Genomic DNA, 25,272 nt, shown 5'->3' with positions numbered 1-25,272 from the left:
TATCAAATTGAGTTAACCAGTAACTAAGATGAAGGTACTTTAAATAAAATAAGAAAACTTGTACCAGCTAGCTAGTAGAATACCATTAGTACCTCAAATGGATGCAAAATCCTCGAGTTATCAAGATCTTTAAGCCATTGAGTTTGAATTAATTATCCCTTCAAACCATGCCCACAACAATCATAGCATCCAGCAAGGAACATTCATCAATAGCAAAGCAAGTGCTAAAAATTGAGAAATTCTCCTCAACCACAAACATTTAATTTCTTTTAAAAGTTGAGAACTTGATACCACTTTCATAAAGCTAAACAATCCATCTATCAGTGGAGAAAAGCATAAACAGCAGTGGAAATATAAACCAAGAGAGCAGAAGAAACTAAAAGAACCAAAGCAGTAACGGCATGAACAGTGCTCTTACTCCCACAAGACAACATCCCCAACCTAATCTGAATCACATTAATCATTGACAGCATCAAAAATACACAACCCATAACCGAACCAATAGCCGATCCCATCATCCCGAACCTCAAAGCCTTCAAGTTAATGTGTGCCCTGAAAGCCTCATCCACGTCTTTACTGTTCAACAAATTGATAGCCAGTTTCAGGCCCTGTGCTATTAGAGAAGAGAAGAGGAAGAAGCTGAAGGACACAACCTCGAAGACTAGTAGATTCTTGACCACGTCGACGCTTGCGTCGCAGGATGTGCGGTTTTCGAGGCTGTGCGGATGTGGGGTTGTAAGAGAGAGCCCAACAAAGACGGCGATTGTAAAAAGAGAGTTCACATTCACCAGGCCATCAAGGGCTGTCACGTGCACGCTGGTCGTTGAAATGGAGGATCTAGAGGATCCTCTTGTAGTCATGTTTGCGCTGTAATACGAGTCTTTTGGGTATGGATCAGATCTGTCAAGATAAGACAGAAAACGAGTTAGCAAGTTTCATATCATGAGCTCGAGACAAAAGGAGTTCAAGTTTAGAATATGAAAGCGAGAGAGAGAAAGGTGGGGATCATGGAGGAAATGAGTAACTCAGCCATTGCTTAATCCTTGATGCAGTTCTTCAAATGAGGAGGAGAGTGGAGAGAGGAGAGAGATTGGTTGCTAAAGCTAATGGGGCTCTGCTTCAGTGTTCTACAAGTTTGAGAAGGAAATTTCCCTTCTTTTTCATGTACTGGTTCTTTTTCTTGTACAACTTGTGGTCTTCGAGGAAGGAGAGAGAGGGAGATGCCTTGCTTTTCTGCTTTCTAATTCTTTCTTGTTTACTTTATATTAAACACGCACGACACAAAACAAGTGGGATTTGTTTCCAACCTCAAATGGATCTCTGTCTCGGTCTGTATTTTGATGACGCTATTGGAAACCTAGCGGCAACGATATTTATTATAAATTAAAATTATAAAAAATAAATTAACGGATTTGTTCCAAGACTTTAAAAAACTTAAAGATCTTTATGATATTTTCAAGAGTGTGGTTGTATTTTTTAAAAAAATATTTTTAATATAAAAAATATATTAAAATAATACTTTTTATATTTTTTAAAAAAATTAATTTTAATGTCAATGCATTAAAATAATTTAAAAACAACAAAAAATATTAATTTCAAATAAAAAATAAAAATAAAATTTATTTTAAAAAAAAAATATTTTTAAAACACAAAATCAAACAAAACAAAACCTTGAAATATCAAGTAAACTGAGATGCTGAACTATTTAATTTTTATATCCATGTCTCTTGAAAATATAGGTCAAGCAATTCCATTTATACCAGTGTTAGTTATAAATTTTAATTCTTATACAGGAAAGAATCTTAAAAAAAATTATTATAGAATCCTTTAAACTAAATAAGAAAAATAAAAGTATAAAGACAGTATTTAATATCCTAAAATTGCTCTCACATTTTTAAATCCAAAATTTATAGACCGCCTCTTTATTGATGTTGCAAGTTACATATGTAACATGTGGGATGGGTAGGGTAGGCATAATACAAGATGTTTTGTTTCGGCTTTCAAAAGATTAGCTTATGCAGGCAAATTCAAACCGACTCCTTCCTTTAAGAACAAAAAAACGAAAAATAAAAATAAAAATAAAAATGAACACAGGAGCTGGTATAATCCCATGCAAAAGGAATTGAATCAAAGAAAATTAATTCAGTCTCCTTGTGCTAAAAAAGATTGTCAAGTTTCTGAATTTTTATATAAATTAAGAAAGTTATTAATTGATATACCATGTTGCCATTTATTCATACTTTTTTCTAAACTATCCTCTTTTAACAATAGATGTTTAAAAAAGAGAGAGATTTAATTAGAGGTGTTATAGAAAAATAAATAAATAGTATCACATTTGATTTCCTACATAAATAATTATTAATTAATATATAATTGTTCAGGAATATGTTATGTAGCCAATCAATTGATTCCACGTAACATTGATTTCATTCATATAAACATATTTATTATTAATAAATTTTTTTCTTTATGTATAATATTATTTATATTTGATTAATTAATATAATATTTTATTGATGAATCTAGGGTAAAGATAAAATTTGTGGAACAAAAAAAAATATTTATATAGAAAATTATAAAGTTGTTATAATTATGAGATTTTTATTGTATTAAAGCATTGTTCCTAAATTTTCTATTAAGACTAGTCTATAATTAAAGCTGTTGAAATTGATGCATATTATGTTCCTTCATTTATGAAAAGAAACAATTGATTTTATAAATTAAGATAAGAAGATACTTGGAACTAATATGTAGGTGTTTGTCCGATTACAAACACACTAATTTGACTCATAAGAGAATTTCATATGGAAAGATCACTTATATCTATAAAAAAGCTCATATGACAGTTGTGTAAGTGATCTTTAAACTTGATATCACTAAGTTATCATATATAAGAAGTGTTTTGTTTTGATTCTAACAGACATATTACCCTAATCAAGGGTAACAAACAAACATGTGTTAGGTATAATATAAGTTATATAAAGATATTTGAGTAATCAAGAGATGATTCATCACCCTAGATGCATTAAGAAAAATATTTAATTTATTTTTAAGTAATATTGATTGTAAAATTCTTGGCCGGGATAAAGTGAGATTTGAAAATAGTTTCCAATCTTATTCAAAGAATCGATAACTGCAGTGTTGAGAACTAAAATGAATTAATAGAGCAAGCATATTTCATGCTATAACATCTAAATTAAAATATTCTTAATGAATGAATAATAATTACACTGAGAAACTATTCATTAAAATGTTAAGTCAAACCACTTATGACTTTCTTAATATTTGAGGAATCATAACAGGTTGTAAGACAATATACTTGATCTTCATATATAAATCAATAAGTTGTTGAATTGATAATAAATTAAATTATTTATTTTGTTTTATCCTATGTTATTTAGGATTATGATTTATATTTGAGTCATCTTATTAAAGAAACTAATGGATCATACACATAAGAACCATTAATCAAAAATTATAATAGGATAATTAATCAATATAACTTGATTGTATATCAATTTTAGAAATTGAGGACAATAATATAATTAATACAGGGGATTACAATTCTAAATCTGGAAAAAATTAAGTAGAGACTTGATTAAATAAATTTCTAAAATTATCCTAAAATAATATGTGTGATATTATCTAAGGGGTAAATTGATATATATATATATATATATATATATATATATATATATATATATATAGGGTTTTTTTAGGTTTCCTTATAAATAGAATGTTATGCTTGTTATTTTAATGTGAGTATAGTATAGTAACGAAACATCTAAAACACAAAAGAAAAAAGCGAGCACTCAAAGATATAGCAATATCTCTCTCCTAAAAGGGTTTAAGAGATGTCTCATTGGTGATTCATGTAGATTACTATTAGAGGCCGAATATTTTGATGATTTGTGGTTTGCAACAACTTAGCCTTGAAGTAAATATTCAAAACCAAAAAGTAATTTTAAAAAATTCTAAATTTACCATTTTAGCTATGTATATATGTTTTGGAAAATCCAATAGTGGTATTAGAGACTTTATTAGACAATTATGGGTTGTTGATAGCATGTTTTAATTGTTATTAACATTAATTGTGAATTAAATTTGTGTGCAAATTGATATTTTCCAGAAGTAATTTTTCTCTCTTGATTTTTTATTTAACTTTTTGGCTACTATTCCTACCAAAATCAACTAGTGAAATTTTAAAAATGGTTTTAAGTGGTTGTAACAACCACTAGTGGAGGCATAAGCGTTACCAGCCCACCTTGTTGCGCTACATGAACAGCTAGTCACTGGTAGCAGTAGCTAGAATAACATTAGTCACTATTGAGCACAATGCTAAACACAACATAAGGATTGTTGTCCTACGGTGTTGCTAGGTGCAGTTATAACAGTGCATTATTGTTGAAGGTTGTCGTCAATATTGGCAACCCACATTGATAATAGCAAGGTGAAGAAGATAAGGGCATAATCATGATTTTGTTCATGAGCTTTGTTCAGGGTTTTTTAGGGGTACAATTACAATTCTACCTCCATGAGCTTTGTTTAGAGTTTTTTAGGGGTAGAATTGTAATTGTACATCTACAACTTATATTTAATTATATCTAGGTATATTTGAAGTTGAAATTATAATTTTACCCCTCCATATAAAATAATGAATTTATATTAAAATTAAAACTCTAAATTAAATTAATTATAGAATTAATTTTTTTTAATTGGATTATGATTGAATTAAAATTTTTTAAGAGTTTTGCAATATCTTAATAAGATTAGGATTTATTTAAATAATGTTTAGAAAAATGATTTTCTAAAGTAAAGAGAGTTTTTAAGTCAAAAATATTTATTTAATTGATCCTAAAATAATTTAGGATATTAATAGTTATTTTAATATGATTAGTTTCTTATTAAATTTTGAAAAAATGGTTTTTCAATGAAAAAAAATTATATTAAATAAAATTTATTAATTTTGGAAAACTATCAAAATGGATTTGAATTTAATATTTATAAGTGTTAGAAATATTATTTTAAATTGTAAATAAAGCCAATAATTAGAATTGAAGCATGCAATAGTTTTATTTTGCATATTAATATGTTCTTATGCATGATGGATGATTATGAACATTAAAGACCAATGTAATTGTGTTTTTTATGATTGAATAGTTGTAATATTAAATAGGGTCTAGGTGTCCTATCTTTCTTTTTTTATTATTTTAGGATTATAAAATTCTTTTATCATAAATGTTTTTACCATCTAACTCGCAGTAAATGTAAGTTAAGATTTCTTAATTAATTATGTAAATGTTAAGTAATTTAGAAATATAAGAATTTAGGTAAGAAAAATATTTTTTAATCCAGGACAGAAAAAATTGTGGTGAAGGATAGAACCATGGTGTTTGTAAAAGGACTTATAAAGGTTTGTAATAACTACTTATATTTTGACCATCTAATTTTCTTCGATGGCTCAAGAGAATTAATTTACATATATTTATAATCATCAAATTAGAATGGCATGTTAGGGGTGTATGTTCATACATAATTGTTATGTATAATATATCACTAATGTCATCAAATTAGATTTAATTAAAATAATAAATCTCTCATTAATATATTAAGTACATGTTGATAATATGATTTGTTGTCTCTCAATTTTATATGCATAAAACTAGAGTTCTATTCATAGATAACTTGTTAAGTTACTCAAGGTTACTGGTAATTGAATATATTTAATACTATAAAATTAGAACTTACTTAACTAATTTATATGATTTAGATGAGTTACTTATGATAATATAAGATTAGATGCAATAGTTAGGTGAAATATATATGATATGTTTAGACATAGAGTTGTTACCAAACTAATATAAAAGTCACATAAAAATATGTTTGATAAGCTATTTTATCTACATAATATAATTTATTTTGATTTTTTGAGTTACTTAAGGTCATATAAATCAAATGAAATCCTAACCCACTAAGAGACCTAAACGAGATTTTTTAATTAATAGTGAGGGCTATTAATTTACAAGAAAATAGTGGGAGACTAAGTTAAGATTAAAGACCTTATATGAATTTAGTTATAAATATTTATGCATGAAACCAATACTCACTATCTTTATATGAATAGGTTGATAGATTACCATGAGTAGTAATATATCCCTACATAACATCATGATGTTAATAAATTGATTGAACAAAACTTCTTAAACTAGTACCAAAATATAAGAATTGTTCTCAAGTAAGAAACAATGTTATATGTTTTTGAAAATTCAATTCCTTTTATCCTTGATGAGAAAGCTGATAACGAAGTTAGGACTAAATATCAACGTCATACTTATAATGATGAGCAAGTAGCATATGTGATGTTACCCAACATGACACTTGAACTTCAAAGACATCATGAGAATATTGATGCCTATGTAATAATTATACTTCTCAAAAAGTTGTTTGTTGTGGCTAGATGCACTGAGAGATATGAGACCTCTAAAGAATTATTTTGGTGTAAGATGACAAAGGGTTCCTTGATTAACACCTATATGTTGAGGATGATTGGTTTTTTTAAAGAACTTACGCTAATTAGGATTTGCCATTGATCATGAGTTAAGTGTTCACTTGGTCTAACCGTCTAAGCATAGAAAGCTTCTTGGGGCATCAATAATGACAAAGGTATTTGTCATTATTGTGACAAGGAAAGCCATTATAAGAGAAACTACAAAGATTATCTCACAACCGTGAAGGCTAAAAAGCATAATAAAGCTTATGCCTCATAGATGTTTATGACTAAATAAATGTAAAGTGGACCTACAAGTTAGCATTGAAGTAAGGGTTGTTGCATTAAGTTTGTCAAATAAGCTTATACTAGAACTTATAATTTTTATTATGTTCTAGCACTTTTTAGTAACAATATATCCATTTTCTGAATGGATTTAAATTTATTTTTTTAAGACAAATGTTGTTCTTTATATAATAATAATGTTTATTATGGATCTAGTAGTTATACAAATGGTTTATACATACATAATCTTAAAATGGCCATATTCAATATGAATAGCAAGAAGAACATATTAGATAATCAATGGCTATATTATTAATGGCATTGAAGACTATGTCATATCAATGAAACAAGAATAACTAAGTTACATTAAGAAGGATATTTGATCCTTTTGATTATGGATAGTATAAAACCTGTTAAGCTTGTTTAATGATTACGATGATCAAAATACCCCTTAGTAAAAAAGTGAAAGATCTAATAAATTATTTGGTCTAATACATACAGATGTATATGGACCAATAATGATTTTTTATCCTACATGAATATACATGTTTTATTGTTAATAACCATATTGGATATGGTCATGTGTATTTGAAAGGTTCAAAGAATTCAAAAATAAAGTTCAAATACAAATTAAAAAGAGTATTAAGATACTTTGATCAGATCAAGGTGATGAATACTCCAGCCAAGATTTTCAAGATTATTTTTTAAAAAATGAGATTCTCTCATAATGAGCACCTCTTAGAACACCACAACATAATAGAGTTTTTGAAAGGACAAATTACACCTTATTGGATATGATACAATCTATGATGAGCTATATAGACCTTCCACCTTTCTTGTAGGGTCATGCCTTATAAACTACCACTTACATTTTAAAAAGAGTTCCATCAAAATCTATTGCTAAGACTCCATATGAGATATGGAATGGTAGGAGACCAATCTTAACATTCTTAAATATTCTTAAAATAGTACGATTTTACGAGTCAAAACATGTTTTTATGGGTTGAATAGCTTGAAAAAATAAAAAATAGGTAAAACCGGGTTAAATCATAAAAATCGGATGAAATCACGCAAAATCGCGATTTCAGGACCGATTTTGTGATTGTGCTGAAATGAGGCACTGAAACAAAATTCCCCCCTATGGTTTAGCTGTCAGGCTCCTATTGGTTGTTTCTTGCACAGTCACGGACTCACGCGACTGTCTTCACTTCAGGGAATCAATTGATTAAATTCACTTTCTTCATTCTTCAATCTTCATAAATCAAAACACATAAAATGCTCTTTCCAATCGAACAAATCCCTAATCGGCTAATCCCTAATCCCCTTCTCTAATTAACCAACTGGGCACCGACAACCATAAAAACGGCAACAACAATCTCCATCCTCCACAAAAGAGGTCAGTGACAATGCTCACGGTCTAGTGACTCCAGTCTTCACTCCTTCTCTTTCCTCAGTGCTCACGGTCGCGGCTTCCTTTTCTGTTTATCTCCTCAACAACTCACGGCTTCGGGCTTCCTCTACAATCTTCATTAGCAGCGGCATGCTGGCAACGATCTCCTTTCTTTCTCATCTTCAACAGCAGCAAGCAACATCAAGCCTTTTCACCAGCAGTCGTTCAACCATCATCATCAACGACTCTTCACCGTAAGTTCATTTTGCCTTCATCATCATCACTGCAGTAGTTGATTTTGCCCCTGTAATAGATTTGTAGTTTGCCCTGTTAAGTGTTAATTGTTAGTCTATAAAATTGGATGGAATTGATCGGGTAATAGTCCTGTAAAATTGATTTTGCCCCTGTAATAGTCATGTAATTTGTATATGTATATGTATAATGTTGAATTGAATGGAATTGATCGGGTGAAAATTGGATGGATCGAAAATTGATGTAAAATTGTTGAATTGAATGCCACAGTATATACTATATATCTTGACTAAATTGGACTAAATATTACTCGGGTGAAAATTGAACTGAAAATTGTTGAATTGGACTAAATTGAATGCCATTTCAATATTATAGGACTAAATTAATTGGACTGAATTTAATTAAATTAATGGGGTGAAAATTGGACTGAAAAATGTTGAATTGGACTGAATTTAATGCCAATTCAGTATTATAGGACTGAATTAATAGGGTGAAAATTGCACTGAAAATTGTTGAATTTGACTGAATTGAATGCCATTTCAGTATTATAGGACTGAATTAATTTTATGAATTTTTATTTGAAGCATGAAGTTTTTTTGATGTATTTTAAAATTCCTTATGATTTTATGATCCGTTTTTACTATCCGAGTTTGTTTAGTACTTTCCGTGCCGTGTCAAAATCACGATTTTAACAACCTTGACACAACCTAAAGGTTTTGAATCTAAAACATTTACTAATAAAGTATGCAAGCTATAAAAATTCATTTATAGACTTAAGCAAGCTTCAAAGAGTTGGAATATCCATTTTAAATAGATAATAGTTTGATTTCATTAGAAATATAGATGAACCTTATGTTTAAAAGTGGAGTCATTTTTTTTAATAATATATATAAATGACTTATTATTGATAGGAAACAACATTCTTTTACTCTAATCAATAAAGATCTAGTTGTATAAGAATTTCTCCATCAAGTATATGAGAGAAGTAGCTTATATATTAGGAATAAAGATCTATAGAGATAAATCTAGAAGTTTGTTTGGATTGTCTTAATCCACATACATAGACAATATGCTAAAACAATTTAGCATGAAAGAATCAAAGAGAGGATACTTACCTATTTCGCAAGGAATACATCTCTCCAAAGATATATGTACTAAGAAATAAATAAAAAAAGATAGGATGAAAAGGGTGTCATATACTTCGGCTATAGGATCTATTATATATGCGATGTTATGTATCAGACCAGATGTAGCTTATGCTTTGTAGATAGCAATCTAATCCAAGTCATAGTCATTGGAAGATAATAAAAAATATTCTTAAGTACTTAAAAAGAACTAAGAATGTATTTATGGTCTATAAAAGATATGAACCGGAAGTTTATAGTTATTTAGATGCTAGTTTCAAATCCAATATTGATGATAACAAATCAGAGTCAAGATATGTTTTTACTTTAAATGGTGGTGTTGTGAGTTAGAAGACTTCCAAACAAGAAACCACAACATATTCTACAACTAAAGTTGAATATATCTTTGCGTCTAAGATAACAAAAAAGAATGTTTGAATCAAGAAGTTCATTACTAAACTAAGTGTGGTTTTTAACATTGTTGATCTTGTAGCCCTATACTTTGATAACAATAAATTAATTGCACAAGCAAAGGAACCAAGGTCTCATTAAAGATCTTAACATGTACTTAGGTAATTCTTTTGATTAGGGAAATAATAAAGAGGAAAGAGTAAAGATAGAACAAATGCCCACTAAAGAGAAACTTAAAATTCCTCTCACCAAGGCATTGTCCCAACAAAAGCATGATCATCATATAAAAGGATATTGTTTGTGAATATATGTCATGTAAAGAAGATGAAATTGCGATGGAGATGAGGACAGGTCAATAGATAAAAAAGAAGATAATTCTGATTAATTTGCACAATACGAATGTGTAATGCCATAAACTATAATGTAATGTTTATGGATGAAATTCATTTCAATAATAATGTGTAGATATAATTAAAATATCTTTTTACTTTTCAAAACAATAAAGTCCTATCATATGTCTATTTAAAGTATGGTTTGTTTTTTAAAGCCCATTAATAGGAAATATTCCTTCTCCCACGCCCTTCCTCTTCCTCTTTTTTTTTTTTTTTCTTTTGTATAACTTGATCATCGAATGAGTGAGAAGTGAAACACCTATAAATACTCGTGAACAAGATACTCCCTCTACAAAAAAAAAAGTAATTACCCCCCTTCAGATAATTGTCAGTGCTGATAATGTGGATTATAAAACCTCTACCAATTTGCTTACCTGAGGGTTATCCAATAATAAAAGAAGCCGACCATTGTTATCTTGAAAGTGTTCTATTAGTACTAGAAACTTACGATTGGCCTCACCCTTTTGCCTCGTTATTTATCAACAATTAAAAATGGAAGTCAAGCAAGCAACCAAAGTCATCTACAGAGGTCAATCCTCGAGAGGTGGAAAAAGGAACCATTCATTGAAAGTGTAAGTTGCTTGCTCGAAAAACGTGTGCACTAAGTCTTGGAAGTTTGTGGGCACAAGCGAAATTTAATATAAAAAACATTGCTGTCCCTGACATGTCATTGTCCCTGACATGTCATTGAATCAACAAGTCAGGGACAGCCATGCTTAACATCAATGGTGATAATTATCTTAGCCTTTCGTGTTCCCTTGGATTCTTGTAAATGCCACCATTTACAATCTTAGCAATGCCAAGTTGAGAGAATGTGTAGGAAATTAAGTATTGTCAATCCTTAGTTCGGATTATTATTCTTGTTTGTCAAATAAAAAATATAATCAATCCTCCCTTCAATCCATTTTGACAGTGTATGTTTGAGAGATTGTGCCATTATTACATGCAATTGGTATGTTTGGATGATTTGCTTTTTGTATGATGGGTTAAAATATTGAATCAGTCTTGACTCTTGGGAATAGCAGAGGAATGATTTATTCACCGTTCAAGTCTGCAAATACTACAAGAGACTAGAAAAATGATGAAGAATAAGCAGAAGAGAGATCTTCGGTGCACTTATTCCTGAAACCAGATGTCAAAGAATTATGAATTTGATCAGTTTCACCGAAAAAGGGTGGTAACTCACTAACTTTTCTGAAACAGAAAGCCAACAGAGTATTTGATGCAAGAGAGAAAATAAAAGGCACCCTCATAAAACCAGATGCATATTTCCAGGAGAGCCTTCAGAAAAGCCAAGTTCCTGAAGTGTTGCTGAGGCAAAACATCAGTGGGAACTGGGTCAAAGCAGTGCAGAGCAAGAGGTACTGATGCTTGCTTGAGTCATAACTCCTAACCTCAGACAATAGAGTTCGCTTCATTGTCTTGATCAAAAATATACCCATGCAAAGACATGTCCACAAAATTATCAGATAGTATGTATAGCCCAAAGTGATCCTCCCAAGCACAGCAACACACATCCCTGTAAATGTATACCCAGCATACGCTACCATGTCCAACAGAGGTGCCTCCCCACCTCCCAGTGAAAGAATTGAAACTTTCAGCAGCATCACTTCGGAAAACCAGCCTATCATTCCTTTAACAAACTGCCAATTTAAGGCCTCTGGTGTAAACCTGGCATAAAATTGGAATTGCGAATATGATCATATTCAGACAGGAATATATTGTTGTTAGAGAGATGTTTAGGAAGCTTGGTTACATCAAAGTTCCTACACTTACTTCCCAGAAAGGCCCAATGAGATGCCAGAAAGAACCAAGTAGGTAGCAAATGCCATGCAAGGAATGTATAAATCTGGAGCATTTATGTCATTAATTGGAGGTTTATAGGAAAGCCTGCCTCCAACTGGCTCAGTTATTCTTGTCCAGTGGCCCTAGAAAGAAGATAAGAGAGAACTGAATTACAGTTTCTTTAAGTTAACCAACTACTTGCAATCTTACATGTTTGTTTTTCTTAACCTTAATGCTTTGTGTAATGCCAATTAGAAACATTTCACTTACCCTGTTTAGAAAAGGAAGAAGAACAATCTTCAATTTGTTCCTGACATAATGGGCATTCACTTGGAAGTAATATTGAGGGTAAGAGAAGCACTTGCTTATCTGCTCATCGATAATAAAATCATAAGAAACACATTCAATTGTTGATGCCCAGCAATGTTTTCTTACCAAGTACTGATATCACATCCATTAACCTTACGAAAATAAATATTCATACAGAAGTTAATCAGTTATAGATGTCTAATGTGCTGTAATTCAAGCTGAAAAAAAAACAAGAATACTCGGGTCATTACATGAAAGAGTCATCTGAACTATTGAGCTTTGTAATTCTTTGTTTGCTATGCCAACCTATCTAGCTAGCAATATATCCACAGGGATAAAAGTACTCACATTGCTTTGTACATACTCAGAGCCTGACCCAAAAATTCTCTCTCCATAAGCACCCAATCCCCCTCTAATGAGCCCTGAACCAGCTGCAGAAAATGGATTGGATTTGGGATTCATTTTCACCTCCACCCTAAAATCCTACTTCTCATATGTCACTGCGAGAAACAAGAAATGTTCTTGAAGTATTGTAGATTTCGTTAGGACTTAAACGAGATGAATAAATAAATAAAAACAACTCAATCAAGCAACTATAACTTGTTTATCTGTCTCATGCCATCGTTCAAAACAGGCTTAGTGAGACAAGACAGGTCCCAAAGTAAAACAGCCTGCATTCTCAACTCTAGCTTTCGAATCTACATCATGCTACAGCCCAGAAGTACAAGAATGAAAATCTGATTAAACCTGTAAAAGGGAGCAATATCTTGATTCTGATCTAACATTAGCAAGAATTAATTCTAAAATTTGGCAACGCTTTTCGAGATTCCTCGGTTCAGCCCATGATCATGAAAACTCATTGTATTTTCCTTACATTCCCGTAAAAATGGAGAACGTTTGGATCTTAGTTTTGGGTGTGGTAAATTAATAGAAAGAATGTGAAATAGAAAGTGTGAAATGCGGAAAGGAATAAGAGAGAGGACCTGAAGCTTTGTTGCTAAATTTCTTTTTTCACTTACTGTATTGCTCAATCTGTGAAATGCAATGGCTAAGGACGCGCAGGGAGCTCTTTTATTCTTGCCTATAATGGAAACGTTGCCTTTTTATTTATTTCTTTTTTCCTCTTTTGTTGTTGTTTGTAAAAAAAATCACAATGGGATTTTATTAGTTTAATTTGTCATATTATTTACCTGTGATATTATTATATTAATATAATATATATTTATTATTAATAAAGACTTAATTTATTTTTAATATTCATATAATATTAGATTAATGAATCTAGAGTAAAAAATAAAGTTCATGAGAAAAAATATTTTTTTTTTTTAAAAATATAAAAGTTATTATAATTATGAGATTCATATTATATCAAATCATTATTTCTAAAATGTTTATGGTCGATGCCTTTTTAAGTATTGAACATTCATTAGAGTCGTATAAACTGATACATATTATATTTTTTTTCTTTATGAAAAGAAAGCAATTATTCTCATAAGCTAGGGTATAAGAAATACCCAAAACTAATATATAAGTGTTTGTCATAAGACATGTACATTGAACTGACCTGTATGAGAATTCCATATAAAAAGATCATATATGTCTATATGAAAAGATTCACATAATTATTGTGTACGTGATCCTTAAACTTGAAATCACTAAGTCATCTTATATAGAGAATGTTATGCTTTAATCTTGTTACATGTTATCTTAATCTAGGTGATGAAGGGTCAGACATTGGTATAGTATGAATTGTATGAAGGTACTTGAGTAATCAAAAAAGAATTTATCACCCTAGATGAATTAAGAAAAATATTTCATATATTCTTAAATAGTATTGACTGAGAAATCATAGGCCAAGATGAAATGATATTTGAAATTCTTTTCAAATCTTATTTAAATTATCAATGACTATTATGTAAAGAACAAACATGATTTAACATATCAGATATGCTTTATGTTTCAAAGTTAAATTAGAATATTATTGATGAAAAGATATTAATTATACTGAAAAATTAGTTACTGAAAGGTTAAGTCAAACCACTAATAATTTTTTCTAATATTTAGAGGATCATGAAACATTGTTAGATGATACACCTTATCTTCAAATATAAATTAATTAATTATTGAATTGATAATAAATTAATTTGTTTGATTTATTTAATTAGAATTATAATTATAATTTATATTTGGGCCAACATATTAAGAATTTAATATATCACAAACAATAACAATCATTAGTTAGAAATTAAACTCTTATCATTTAATTAAGTATGACTTAATTAAAATATATTTTAGAAATTAAAAACTACAATATAATTAATATACGGATTATATTTCTAGACTTAGAAAAATCAAGAAAAGACTTAATTGAGTTAATTTCTAAATTTTTCCTGAGTTAATATATGAATATTGTTTACATGACAAATTGATATTTTGTTAATTTATAAGTTTTTTCAGATTTCCCTATAAATAATAAGATATGCTTCTTATTATTTAAAAGTTGTTTGTTAGATAGAAAAATTACGTAAACATAAAATTAGAGCTAAAATTCTAAACATAGCAATCTCTCTCTTCTAAATAAAGATTTAAAGAATCATTCAAAGTAAAAGAATTATTTTTTAAAAAGTTGTTTATAACAACACAACTTTTAAAGAATTATTCAAAGTAAAAGAATATTAGATATTTTGATAATAAATCCATAAACAACTCTAGATATGTTTAACAAAAGCTTAGAGACTCCTGAATAATTTTATTTTATTGTTTATGCTACATATATGATATTCAAGGACCCAATAGATTTTTATAAAGAAAAATTATAAATATTAAATTAAAATAAAATAAAATGTTCCCAAAATACAAATGAATTTTTGCAATTGATTTGTTTCATGTATTGGTGGTGAATTATCCAATGACTTGGTTTGTATTGGATATTATAACATCTGTTTTAAGCTGAATCGCCAAAAATATTTCCTAGAAAAAATTCTCAATCCCTACATTTGTTCTTGCAAAATAAGTGGTTTCAACCTCACATTTGAGTTTTTCTAATTTTAAAATGAGCTGACTCGGCCTGATTATAGGGACTTTGGAGTTTCTTGGGAATTTATTTCTATTTGGATTTGCTAAATATTAGATTTGGCTAATCTTTTGAAGCAAAATTAACTTTATACTCAAACTATTCTTTATTTTCATTTTACCTTTAAATTATTTTAAATTTGTAATTAATTTTTTGTTAGAATCAATTAACAAAAAAGGATAAGTTTCTATAAAAAAAAAACACAGCATTTCATATAAAAAATGTACAATTTGAATGTAAATATGAATGAAAAATCTTATAATAGATAAAAGTCTTTAATCAAGAATTTTTGAAAATTTAGGAATAAAATTGATATAAAATTGAGACCGGAGAACATTTTGAGGTTTTCTCTATTAGTTTTTGACAAATTAGAGTAGATTATAATAGAACAAACTTAGTACGATGCACCTTGCAACAACTATATTATGAGGATGAAAATTAATCCTGGTTTAGTAAATCAGGGGTTGAATTACTAAGAGAGAAAAAAAAAATGAATAAGGTGCTCTTATGTATCACAATGGTTTTATATTTTTTTTTATATTAAAAATAAATAAATAATCATAATGATGAGATAATAATTTTTTAAAATATATACACACACTATATCATATTACACATGTTATCATCATTATACCACCACATTACTAATATCATCATTATTATGACTAACTATTGTTATTATTGTAATTCAAATAATATTATCATTTATATTGACACTTCACTATTATCTTTTTAATTTAATACTATTATTTATAGTTTTAAGACTCGGCTCGGTGAGTTGACCTAGGATCCGACTAACTTGTAGTTATAATTAGGCCGGGTTTAAGAAAAAATAAGTGAAGTAAAAAATTACAAATGACTTGCAAGACCTGATAAAAAATCCGATTGCAACTCATTGATTTTTTAAAAAATCAAAATGACATTATTTTGATTTTTTAAAAAAAATTATGGTTAACCTGATCAAAACTTGATAACTCAGGCAAAACCTATGACACGGGTCTTAGGCCGGGTTGAACACCAACAGAGTTTAAAAACTCTACTATTATCATTATATTATCACCATTAATACCTCTATAATTTTTTTTTCTTAACAGTATTATCTTTATAACATTTGCAATCATAAAATAAAAATCTGTCATTATTTGTAAGTGAACAAATCCCACACACAGTAAATTAAAAAAAAATACAAAGCAATATAGAAAGTTGAAAAAGTCACTGACAACAATGCTTAAGTTTTTTTTTTTTTTTTAATGCAATCCAAATTCAAACTATTGCATTCAATATTTTCTATTCTATTAAAATCACTTTGGTATTAGTATAATCATTATCACTACTATTATTATTATTATTATTATTATTATTATTATTATTATTATTATATTAATCATTACCATATGATTATTGCCCACTATCATCATGATACCTACATCACAATGATGCTATTTTACCATCATATTTAAATATAAAAACTACTAAAATTATATATTTTAGGTATTAATATATTGCTCTAATTCTTAAATTAAAATTAAAGATGTATTTTTTTTTTCTATTTATAACACGATCAAAAGATTGATGTCTTATCTCAAGTGCAGGAGTGTCGAAATAATAAATAACCTAGTAAGATCGAGGTCGAACCACAGGGAGGTGAATTATATAAAATTATAAACAACAAATGAAAAGGAGTTGAAGAGAACTTTTGAAATGTGATATTGATGTGAGTATTAATCGAAGATAAAAGAAATTATCAAAGTTAGAAGATCCACTAGTAGCATTAGAAATAAGTATAGTATAAACTCTTTTTATTAATCAACTGAAAACCACACACAAAGGAGGTTCCAATCGGATGATTTATCCTTAATAGTTCATTATAAATGTTTAACATGATCATATTAATTATCTTATTTTAATAACACCATACTTTTAAATATTGTTAGGAATTCATGATATTAACTTATGTTAACAACAAATCAAGTTTCTTTCATAGTACAAGTGTCAGTTATACCATACAGTAGGCTATAAAAGTGCCAAGTATTTGTTGTATCAAGGGTTATACAACACAAATCTAGATTTATCATTTAACAAGTAAGGTGTAACAATGTTAAATGTGCACGAGGTGCACGCTTTAGCAGGCTGTCCAAAACAGTGCCTAAGGGTGCTGGTAACTATGCCAACAGTGGGATAAATCGGCAGCATAAATTTGTGCAACTGTAGTTTTGTCAAAGGAAAATCGGCAGCACAGATTGTTGACGAACATGGGCTGGACGATGGAATGTCCAAGCTAGGCAGGAAAACTCGTCAGGGGCATAGGCTGATGAGAATAGGGGCTGTCGAGGAATTCAGCAGCAAAGACATTGGCAGCCTGCACGTAGATGCGAATTCGGCAGCGCAGGAATTGGCAGCCTACATGTAGATGCGAATTCAGCAGCGCACAATAGCTTATGCAAGTCAGGGGCTCGACTTGGCACGATCTAAAACTTGGACGAAGGACTGTCCAAGGCATACGAGTGACTCAACAGCTGACGGAGCAAGAGTTGGCAGATGGGGCTGCCAGGTGGGCATGCAGAACGTGGGCTAGTGGCACTCATGGTCTTCCTAGATCATGGGATCATGGGGCAAAATGTGGGTGAAGTGGCAGCCTCATGGGGGCAGAACATGGGAGCATGACTGGGGTGCTCTCCAAGCTATTGAGATCATGGAGAACATGGGGGAGAAAGTGCCCCACTATGTCCTAAAAAACAGGAGATCATGGGTGAGCCTTGCAGCTCACATACTTGGCTATAAATAGTTGTTGATGCTCTTAGATGTGGTAAAGAAGAGAGCATACGAGATAGGGAATGCATAGAGAGAAATAACGTGTGTAAGCTTGGTTGTGTAGCATGCGATTTATGTGCATAGCACACATAGTGATTGTGTAATCCTTTATTGACGAGATAAATAAAGGTTGAGAGTTTTTCTTGTATTCTTGGTGTGCTTTACTTTGTGGCGTGCAATCCACTTGTGTATTCCGCTTGTCTTTAACTTGGGAAAGTGAGGAAACCTCTTAGATGAGGGAAACACTTAGTTATTAGGCAAACACGAGTGGGATTGGCAAGGGAAGACTGAGTCTAGTAAGGGACTAGGCTGCCACACGAGTTTATTCGCAAAGCGAAAAATTACCCCGTGACACAAAGTATTAAAAATTAGAAAGATAAAAAGATAAGACATGTTAATAACAAACTTTTTTGGATATAAACATTGAAGTCCATGTTGAGTTTATATTATACCTATTCTAACACCATTAGTGAAACCTTTTCACCTTGATATAATAAACTTAGCTAAACATAATGAAGAAGAAAAACATAAATAAACAATATAAGAACATAAACATGATATAAGTTAACTAAGTATAGTAAAGGAAATAAAATAAATAAATAAGAGATTAATATAACATAAAATAAAACTTGAACATTACAAAATACAAAGAAAGAGAGTGATCTTGATATGAACACCAAGATGTCTAAATATATGGCAAATGCCTCCTTTTATAAGTTAAAATTCAGAACTATTGATTTCATGACTAATTATTGAGTGGGTTGCTAGCTCTTGACTCGATAACAACTATTATCTTCTTGTCTGAACAAAATGTTATTGCTAATGTCAAAATTTGAATAGATAGTCTTCAGAATTTGTCGCAGCTTTTCAAAAAAAAAGAATAAGCTCATTTCGACTTCTAAAACTCGAGATATAAGCTAAACACTAAACAGTGTCTAGTATGTTATACAAATTCCAACTTCTCTTTTGTTGCAATAACTTGAATTTGAAAATGATTGTTTTGAATCTTGGACTCCTCATGAAAGTTTTAGGCCTATGTCTTAGCTTTCCATCCATATAAACTATACCTAAATTCATGTTCTACAGCTCTAGTTATGATCCAATAACCAAATGATGTTCCAATTTGAATTAAACCAGCATCTCTTTTTTAAGCTTAACCATCTCTTTGTTTTTTCACTTTCAATAGTTAAACACATCAATCAATCCTTTAAATTGTGAGATATGCTTGCATTCAAAATGAGCATTTACCATAAATTAAAAATATCTTATGTTATCGGACTTGTTATTATAAAACGTGCTTAAGTTAGGGAATTTAATGATACTTTAAGTGAATATAATGATATAAAATCTTGATAAAAATGCACTTTTAAGTACTAATCAATATACCTTTTTTTTAAATAAAAAAAATTTTATTTGAAAATCATAATAAATAGAGTTAATTACCTCTTTGGCATCTTCTATTTTGAGTGTCATTACACTTTGTATCATGTGTTTTGAAAATCTTACACTTTCCACCCTTTATTTTATTTTTTGTTTTTTCACTTTTACTTTTTGATAAAAATGTTTTATTTGACCTTTAGAAATTGAGTTGAATTGTTTTTTTTTTTTTTTTCAAAATAACATAAAATGACCAAATAAGCCTTGAGGAGATAATGAATGACTTAAATGGACAAGCAAAATGTTTATTTAGCACTAAAAGATTCTGAAAAAAATAAAATTAATTTCACGTAATCTCATTTCATTTCAGTATCAGTGAAAAAAATCAAGCAAAATTGGTCGTTTTCCATTTATAAGTGAGCATGTTCTTTATTTTTTATTTTTTATTTTTTATTTTTTATTTTAGGATTTAATAAAAAAAACATTAAAACATAAATGACATGAATTCTCGTAAAAACATAAGATTTTCTTAGAAAAAAATTGAGACTTGGCTATAAGAAAATACATAAGTTTTTCTTACCAAAAATTAAGTCACTTTCTTTTTTGTCCTTTTTGTTTGGGGATTTCATGTTTTGGTCCAAAACTTTATTTTTGTCTCATCTTGATCCTTGATTTGAGAGAGGAGAGAGAGAGAGAGAAAGAGTCGCTAAAAACATATGAAGGAGAGAGAGTTATTGGTTTGGTCCCATTCCGATCATAATAGAGTTCATCTTAGTGTAAACGAGTTCATTTCAACAATAGAAGTTCCATTGAAGTATTTGTTTTGGCCTTCATCTTGTCTAAAAAAATAGATCAAGATTCAAAAGATTTATAGAATCGGGTTGATTTTGAGACCATTTTTTCAAAGTTTAAGACCGCAAATGGGTTTTTTAAAAGCATCTAAAGTATTTTTTAGGTGTTTTCAAGTGAAAAAATGGTTGAAAATAGGTTTTTTAAGGTTTAAAAAACCAGACCTTGATTTTCAACCACCATTGTGGTTAAAAACTAGGTTTCTAGAAGATGCATCTTATGCTATAGTAGATTATGCTTTGTCTATATTTTTTTTAAAATGATGGACGTAAGAAGAAGAAGAAGAAGAAGAAGAAGAAGAAGAAATCAATGATTGGGTTTTTACATGCATAAGTGTTACAACAATTATATTTGTTGCATTGTTAATAGTAAGGCCAAGGTAATAATGTGGCTTGAGGTTAATATGAATACTATAAATATCCATAGACATGTGTATCAACTAATATATAACATTTAGCATGTATAATCATAGGCTATAACGATATGTCCAAATCTAAGAAGAAGTACGAACGAGTCAAACAAGTTTGCTAATAAATATTATCATAACTTTTAATCTAATTATTAGACAGAGCTAAAATTTATGAGTGCTTCTATAAGATCGATTCTATAAGGATTTAGCTTCATGTAACCAACTAAGGTCATTTTCATGTCCAAATTAGATTTAGGAGTTTATGTTTTGGAATTTTTATTTTATTTTCCTTGTTATTTTACTTTTATTATGTAATTTATGAATCTTAATGTTAGTTGGATTTCTACTTTATATATTTAGTTTTGGAATTTTAATGCAGTTGGATTCTATATTAGACATCTTACTTTCAATTAAGATTCTTTTTTCTATAAGGACTAGAATTTAGGTCTAGGACTAGTATAAATAGGATTGCCTAACTTATTTTTAGAATAATTAAGAATTATTAACATTTAATATTTATCAAATTAGAGTTTTCTTTAAAGTTTAGTTATAATTTTAGAGTTTATAACACCCTGGTTTCTTTCTTCCTATTATATGATATGATTATGGTATCAAAGTTGGTTCACATGTTCAATAGAAAATGACATTAAGACTTTTTGAAATGTTATGAAGACTCAAAAGGTTTAAAGGTTCGAACCTTATTACAAAGATTTGAATGATTGGGGTGTTCAGTAGCAAACATAATTAAGTATTGTATTAATTGCTAGGGAAAGGTGAGAACAATGATAGTGATGAGGAGAGCAATGTGCCTAGAAACTTATCTCAAGATAGACTAGACCCCAAACATGTTCCTATAATTCCATATAGATAACTTGTCTATTTGAAGGAATTTGACGAAGATGAAATTGATAAAGGCTATAAAATTATGTTGATTATAATACGCATGGGCCTAAAAGAAGTTATCATGAGATGAATGAATTATGTTTAAGAATTGATGTCCCTAGCTTTATTACAAATATGAAGATAAAGGAGTTCTTTTATTAGGTTGCTAAATTTGATAAACTTATAAAATACATGAATACCTTATAGTAAAGGATGGCAAGATTATTCATATATATGTTGAAAGGTAGAGCTTCTTTCTAGTAGATAAAAATTCAAGATGATTTGATCATATAAGGTAGGCCACCTATTATGCCTTGGTTTCATATGAGATAATTATTGAGAGATAGTTTGTTCTCTTGGATAATGAGTAAGAAAATAAAGGTCAAATCATCTTATAAGAAAATAGTTGATTGAAGAAATGGTCTCAAAGTAGTTAACTCAAAGCTAACAAAATAAAAATTCATTTAGTGTTTTCAAGTCCAAATATAAAAAGGTCAGAGATAGATTTGTTTTCTTAGATAACGAGCATAAAAAATAAAAGTCATATCATCTTATAAAGAACTATTTGATTGAAGAAATGATCCCAAAGTAGTTAACTCAACGTCGACTAAATTTGAAGACGCTTGTATTGTTTTCAAATCTTAAAAAAAAAAAGGTAATTAATATAGATTTCCTGCATACTAAAATTATCATGCTTGATGTAGGTGAAGATTTGGGTCAAATTGAGAAAATAGAAGACATGCATGATATTTCTAAAGTTCATTAGAATATTGAAGAAACTTTGGATATTTCACATATAGATCAAGAAATTAAGAGGTAATTATGATTTTTATTTCTAATGTTGATTTTATAAACTATAAAATTTAAAAGGGTCAATAATTGAATACTTTTTTTTGAAAGAAAAGATTTCAAAATGCTGATATAGATAATGTAAAATTTAATGATACAAATAAACTTGATGAAACAAGTTATTAAGTAATTCACTTATTTATATTACTATATTGAATATTGTTTTCTTTGACATGGTTGTGTTCAATTTCTAACAATTAATTCAAGAAAAAGTTTTTTTCAAGTAGAAAAGCTTGACATGGAACATTTATGACACAAATAAAAATGATAAAAAGTCAGCTGACATGATCAAAAGATTGATGTCTTATCCCAAGTGCAAAAGTATCAAAGTAATAAATAACTCGACAAAATCGAGGTCGAACCACAGGAAGGTGAACTATATAAAATGAGATGTGATAATGATGTAAGGATTTAAACAAAGATAAAACAATTATCAAGATTAGAGGAGCCATTAATGGTATTTCAAATAAATATAGTATAAACTTTTTTTATTACTCAACTAGAAACCACACATAAAGGAGGTTTTAGTCGGATTATAAATTATTAACATGATTATATTAATTATCTTATTTGAGTAATGTCAATACTTGTAAATGTGGTCAGGTATTCATGGTAATAACTTATGTTAACAACAAATCAAATTCCTTTTATAGCACAAATATCGACTGCGAAAGTGCCAATTATTTGTTGTATCAAGGGTTGTACAACACAAATTTAGATTAACCATTTAAGAAGCAATGTATTAAGAGTGAGTAAGATAACAAATACAAAATATGTTAGTATCAAACATTAAAGTCCATGTTGAGTTTATATCATACTTATTCTTACACCATTAATGTACCATTTTCACCTTAACAAAATTAACTTAGCTAAACACCATGAAAAAGAAAAATATAAATAAATAATATAAGAACATAAACATGATATAAGTTAACTAAGTATAGTAAAGCAAATGAAAAAGTATAAACAAGATATTAATAAAACATAAAATAAAACTTGAACATTATAAAATACAAAGAAAAAGAGTGATCTTGATCTGAACACCAAGATGTTTGCATATATAGCAAATGCCTCCTTTTATAGGCTAAAATTTAGAACTATTAATTTGATGACTAATTATTGAGTGGGTGGCTATTTCTTGACTTTGTGATAACTATTATTTTTTCATCTGGACAAAACATCATTGCTAACATCAGAATTGAAACACTTAATGTTTGCAATTTTCTATACATTTTTGCTCCCTTTGCTAAAATTAGTGGTATCCATAAGATATCCCTACTCGATTTCAATATGGACATTCTCAACTCAGAATTGGTCTAGTTGTCTTTTTTTTTCCCGTTAAAATCGTTAAGAGAGAGGGACTTAATTTCAATTAACTAGTAAGTTGGCATAGAACCAAAAACAGAGAGAAGTATGGGCATTAAAAACCATCTTGAAACCATTTTTGCTCGACAATGAACTCTACACTAAGTTTTTCTTAATGTTAGCAACACGAAGCACATTTTTTAGGGTGAGACGCTTTTCAAATGTCATCTTCAATATGAACTTCTCAATGCCTAGTATCTTGAAAATTGATGAATTTCTCATGTACAAGTGTTCACCATCCACTTTTTATAAGTGAAAAAAATGTTCTTCTCAACACACACATATCTTGTTGCACCATTATCAACATACCACTGCTTATGATTGACTTTAGAGACAATAAAAGACAAAATCATTTTTGAAACTTTGTTTATGAGGTCATTGACCTCGGTAATATTGGATTGAGCAATCCTTCCCTCTTTAAGGTTCTTTTGTTGAGATCTATTTCTATAATTCTTGGTTGGGTGTTTAGTCTTTTTATAGATAAAACATTTGTCATTAAACTTTATAGCAATCATCTTCTCCTTCATAACAAGCCTTTTCTTTAGTTTTTATTGTAGGACTTTGCCACTTATTCAACGATATTTGCTATAAAGGTCATACTAGGAGAGTTGGCTCTTCTTTCAAATAACTTATTGTCCTATTCTATCCTCAACTTCAAAATGATGACTTCAACTCTCATTTCCTTGCATTTATTATTTATGTAATTCTTGAATTGTTTTCAAGATTGTGATTAATTTTCAATAATTATAGTCACTTAAAAGAATTCACTCATAACTATAACTTTAACATGAATATTATGCAAGATGAGATAAAACTCTTAAAATTAGCTTATAACAAGTGTAGAATCAACCATCTTGAAATTCAAAGATCTACCGATTATGAACTTTTTCATGCCAACTTGGCTTTGGAATTTGATGTTTTGTGTTAAAGAAACAATTATTCACATTAAAGAAGAAGACTGTTTAAACTTTTTATTCATTAGCTGCACAAACAAATGGTTTGAAAAAAAAAATTATGGGCCAAAAAATTATTTTATAACAAATTCAAACGCAAGCCTAGTCCCAAGGGCCAGGCTTAAAACTGAAAGCCACCTTGTTTAGGTTTATTTATGATTTTTTAATTTTTCACTGCATAAACTATAAGAAATATTTATTTATTTATCCACTTTGCTTAGGCTGATTTGTGACTCCTTAACTTATTACCATATAAAATATAATAAAAT

The 25,272-nt window shown here is 29.2% G+C and overlaps 2 protein-coding genes across 3 annotated transcripts; both read right to left on the bottom strand.

Annotated features, from left to right (window-relative positions):
• Nucleotides 1-239: 239 nt before the first annotated feature.
• Nucleotides 240-1,296, bottom strand: LOC118032335 (uncharacterized). Its single transcript, XM_035037050.2, has 2 exons — nt 1,026-1,296; nt 240-900 (listed from the first exon to the last, which is right to left on the bottom strand). Exons 1-2 carry the CDS (start codon nt 1,031-1,033, stop codon nt 321-323), a joined length of 588 nt encoding a protein of 195 aa, XP_034892941.1. The 5' UTR covers nt 1,034-1,296; the 3' UTR covers nt 240-320.
• A 10,134-nt stretch (nt 1,297-11,430) lies between these two features.
• On the bottom strand, nt 11,431-13,502 carry LOC118055752 (uncharacterized). Of its 2 annotated transcripts, none has more exons than XM_035067775.2 (5): nt 13,419-13,502; nt 12,784-12,935; nt 12,397-12,495; nt 12,118-12,269; nt 11,431-12,012 (listed from the first exon to the last, which is right to left on the bottom strand). In XM_035067775.2, exons 2-5 carry the CDS (start codon nt 12,895-12,897, stop codon nt 11,625-11,627), a joined length of 753 nt encoding a protein of 250 aa, XP_034923666.1. In that variant the 5' UTR covers nt 12,898-12,935; nt 13,419-13,502; the 3' UTR covers nt 11,431-11,624. The 2 variants fall into 2 exon arrangements, with proteins under 2 accessions (XP_034923666.1, XP_073260284.1); XM_073404183.1 differs by having other exon boundaries at nt 13,183-13,462.
• Nucleotides 13,503-25,272: the final 11,770 nt, after the last annotated feature.

The sequence above is a fragment of the Populus alba genome, chromosome 14 (assembly GCF_005239225.2).
Source record: "Populus alba chromosome 14, ASM523922v2, whole genome shotgun sequence".
In the NCBI taxonomy this organism is placed as follows: Eukaryota; Viridiplantae; Streptophyta; class Magnoliopsida; order Malpighiales; family Salicaceae; genus Populus; species Populus alba.
This window is presented reverse-complemented; position numbering and strand designations above follow the sequence as displayed.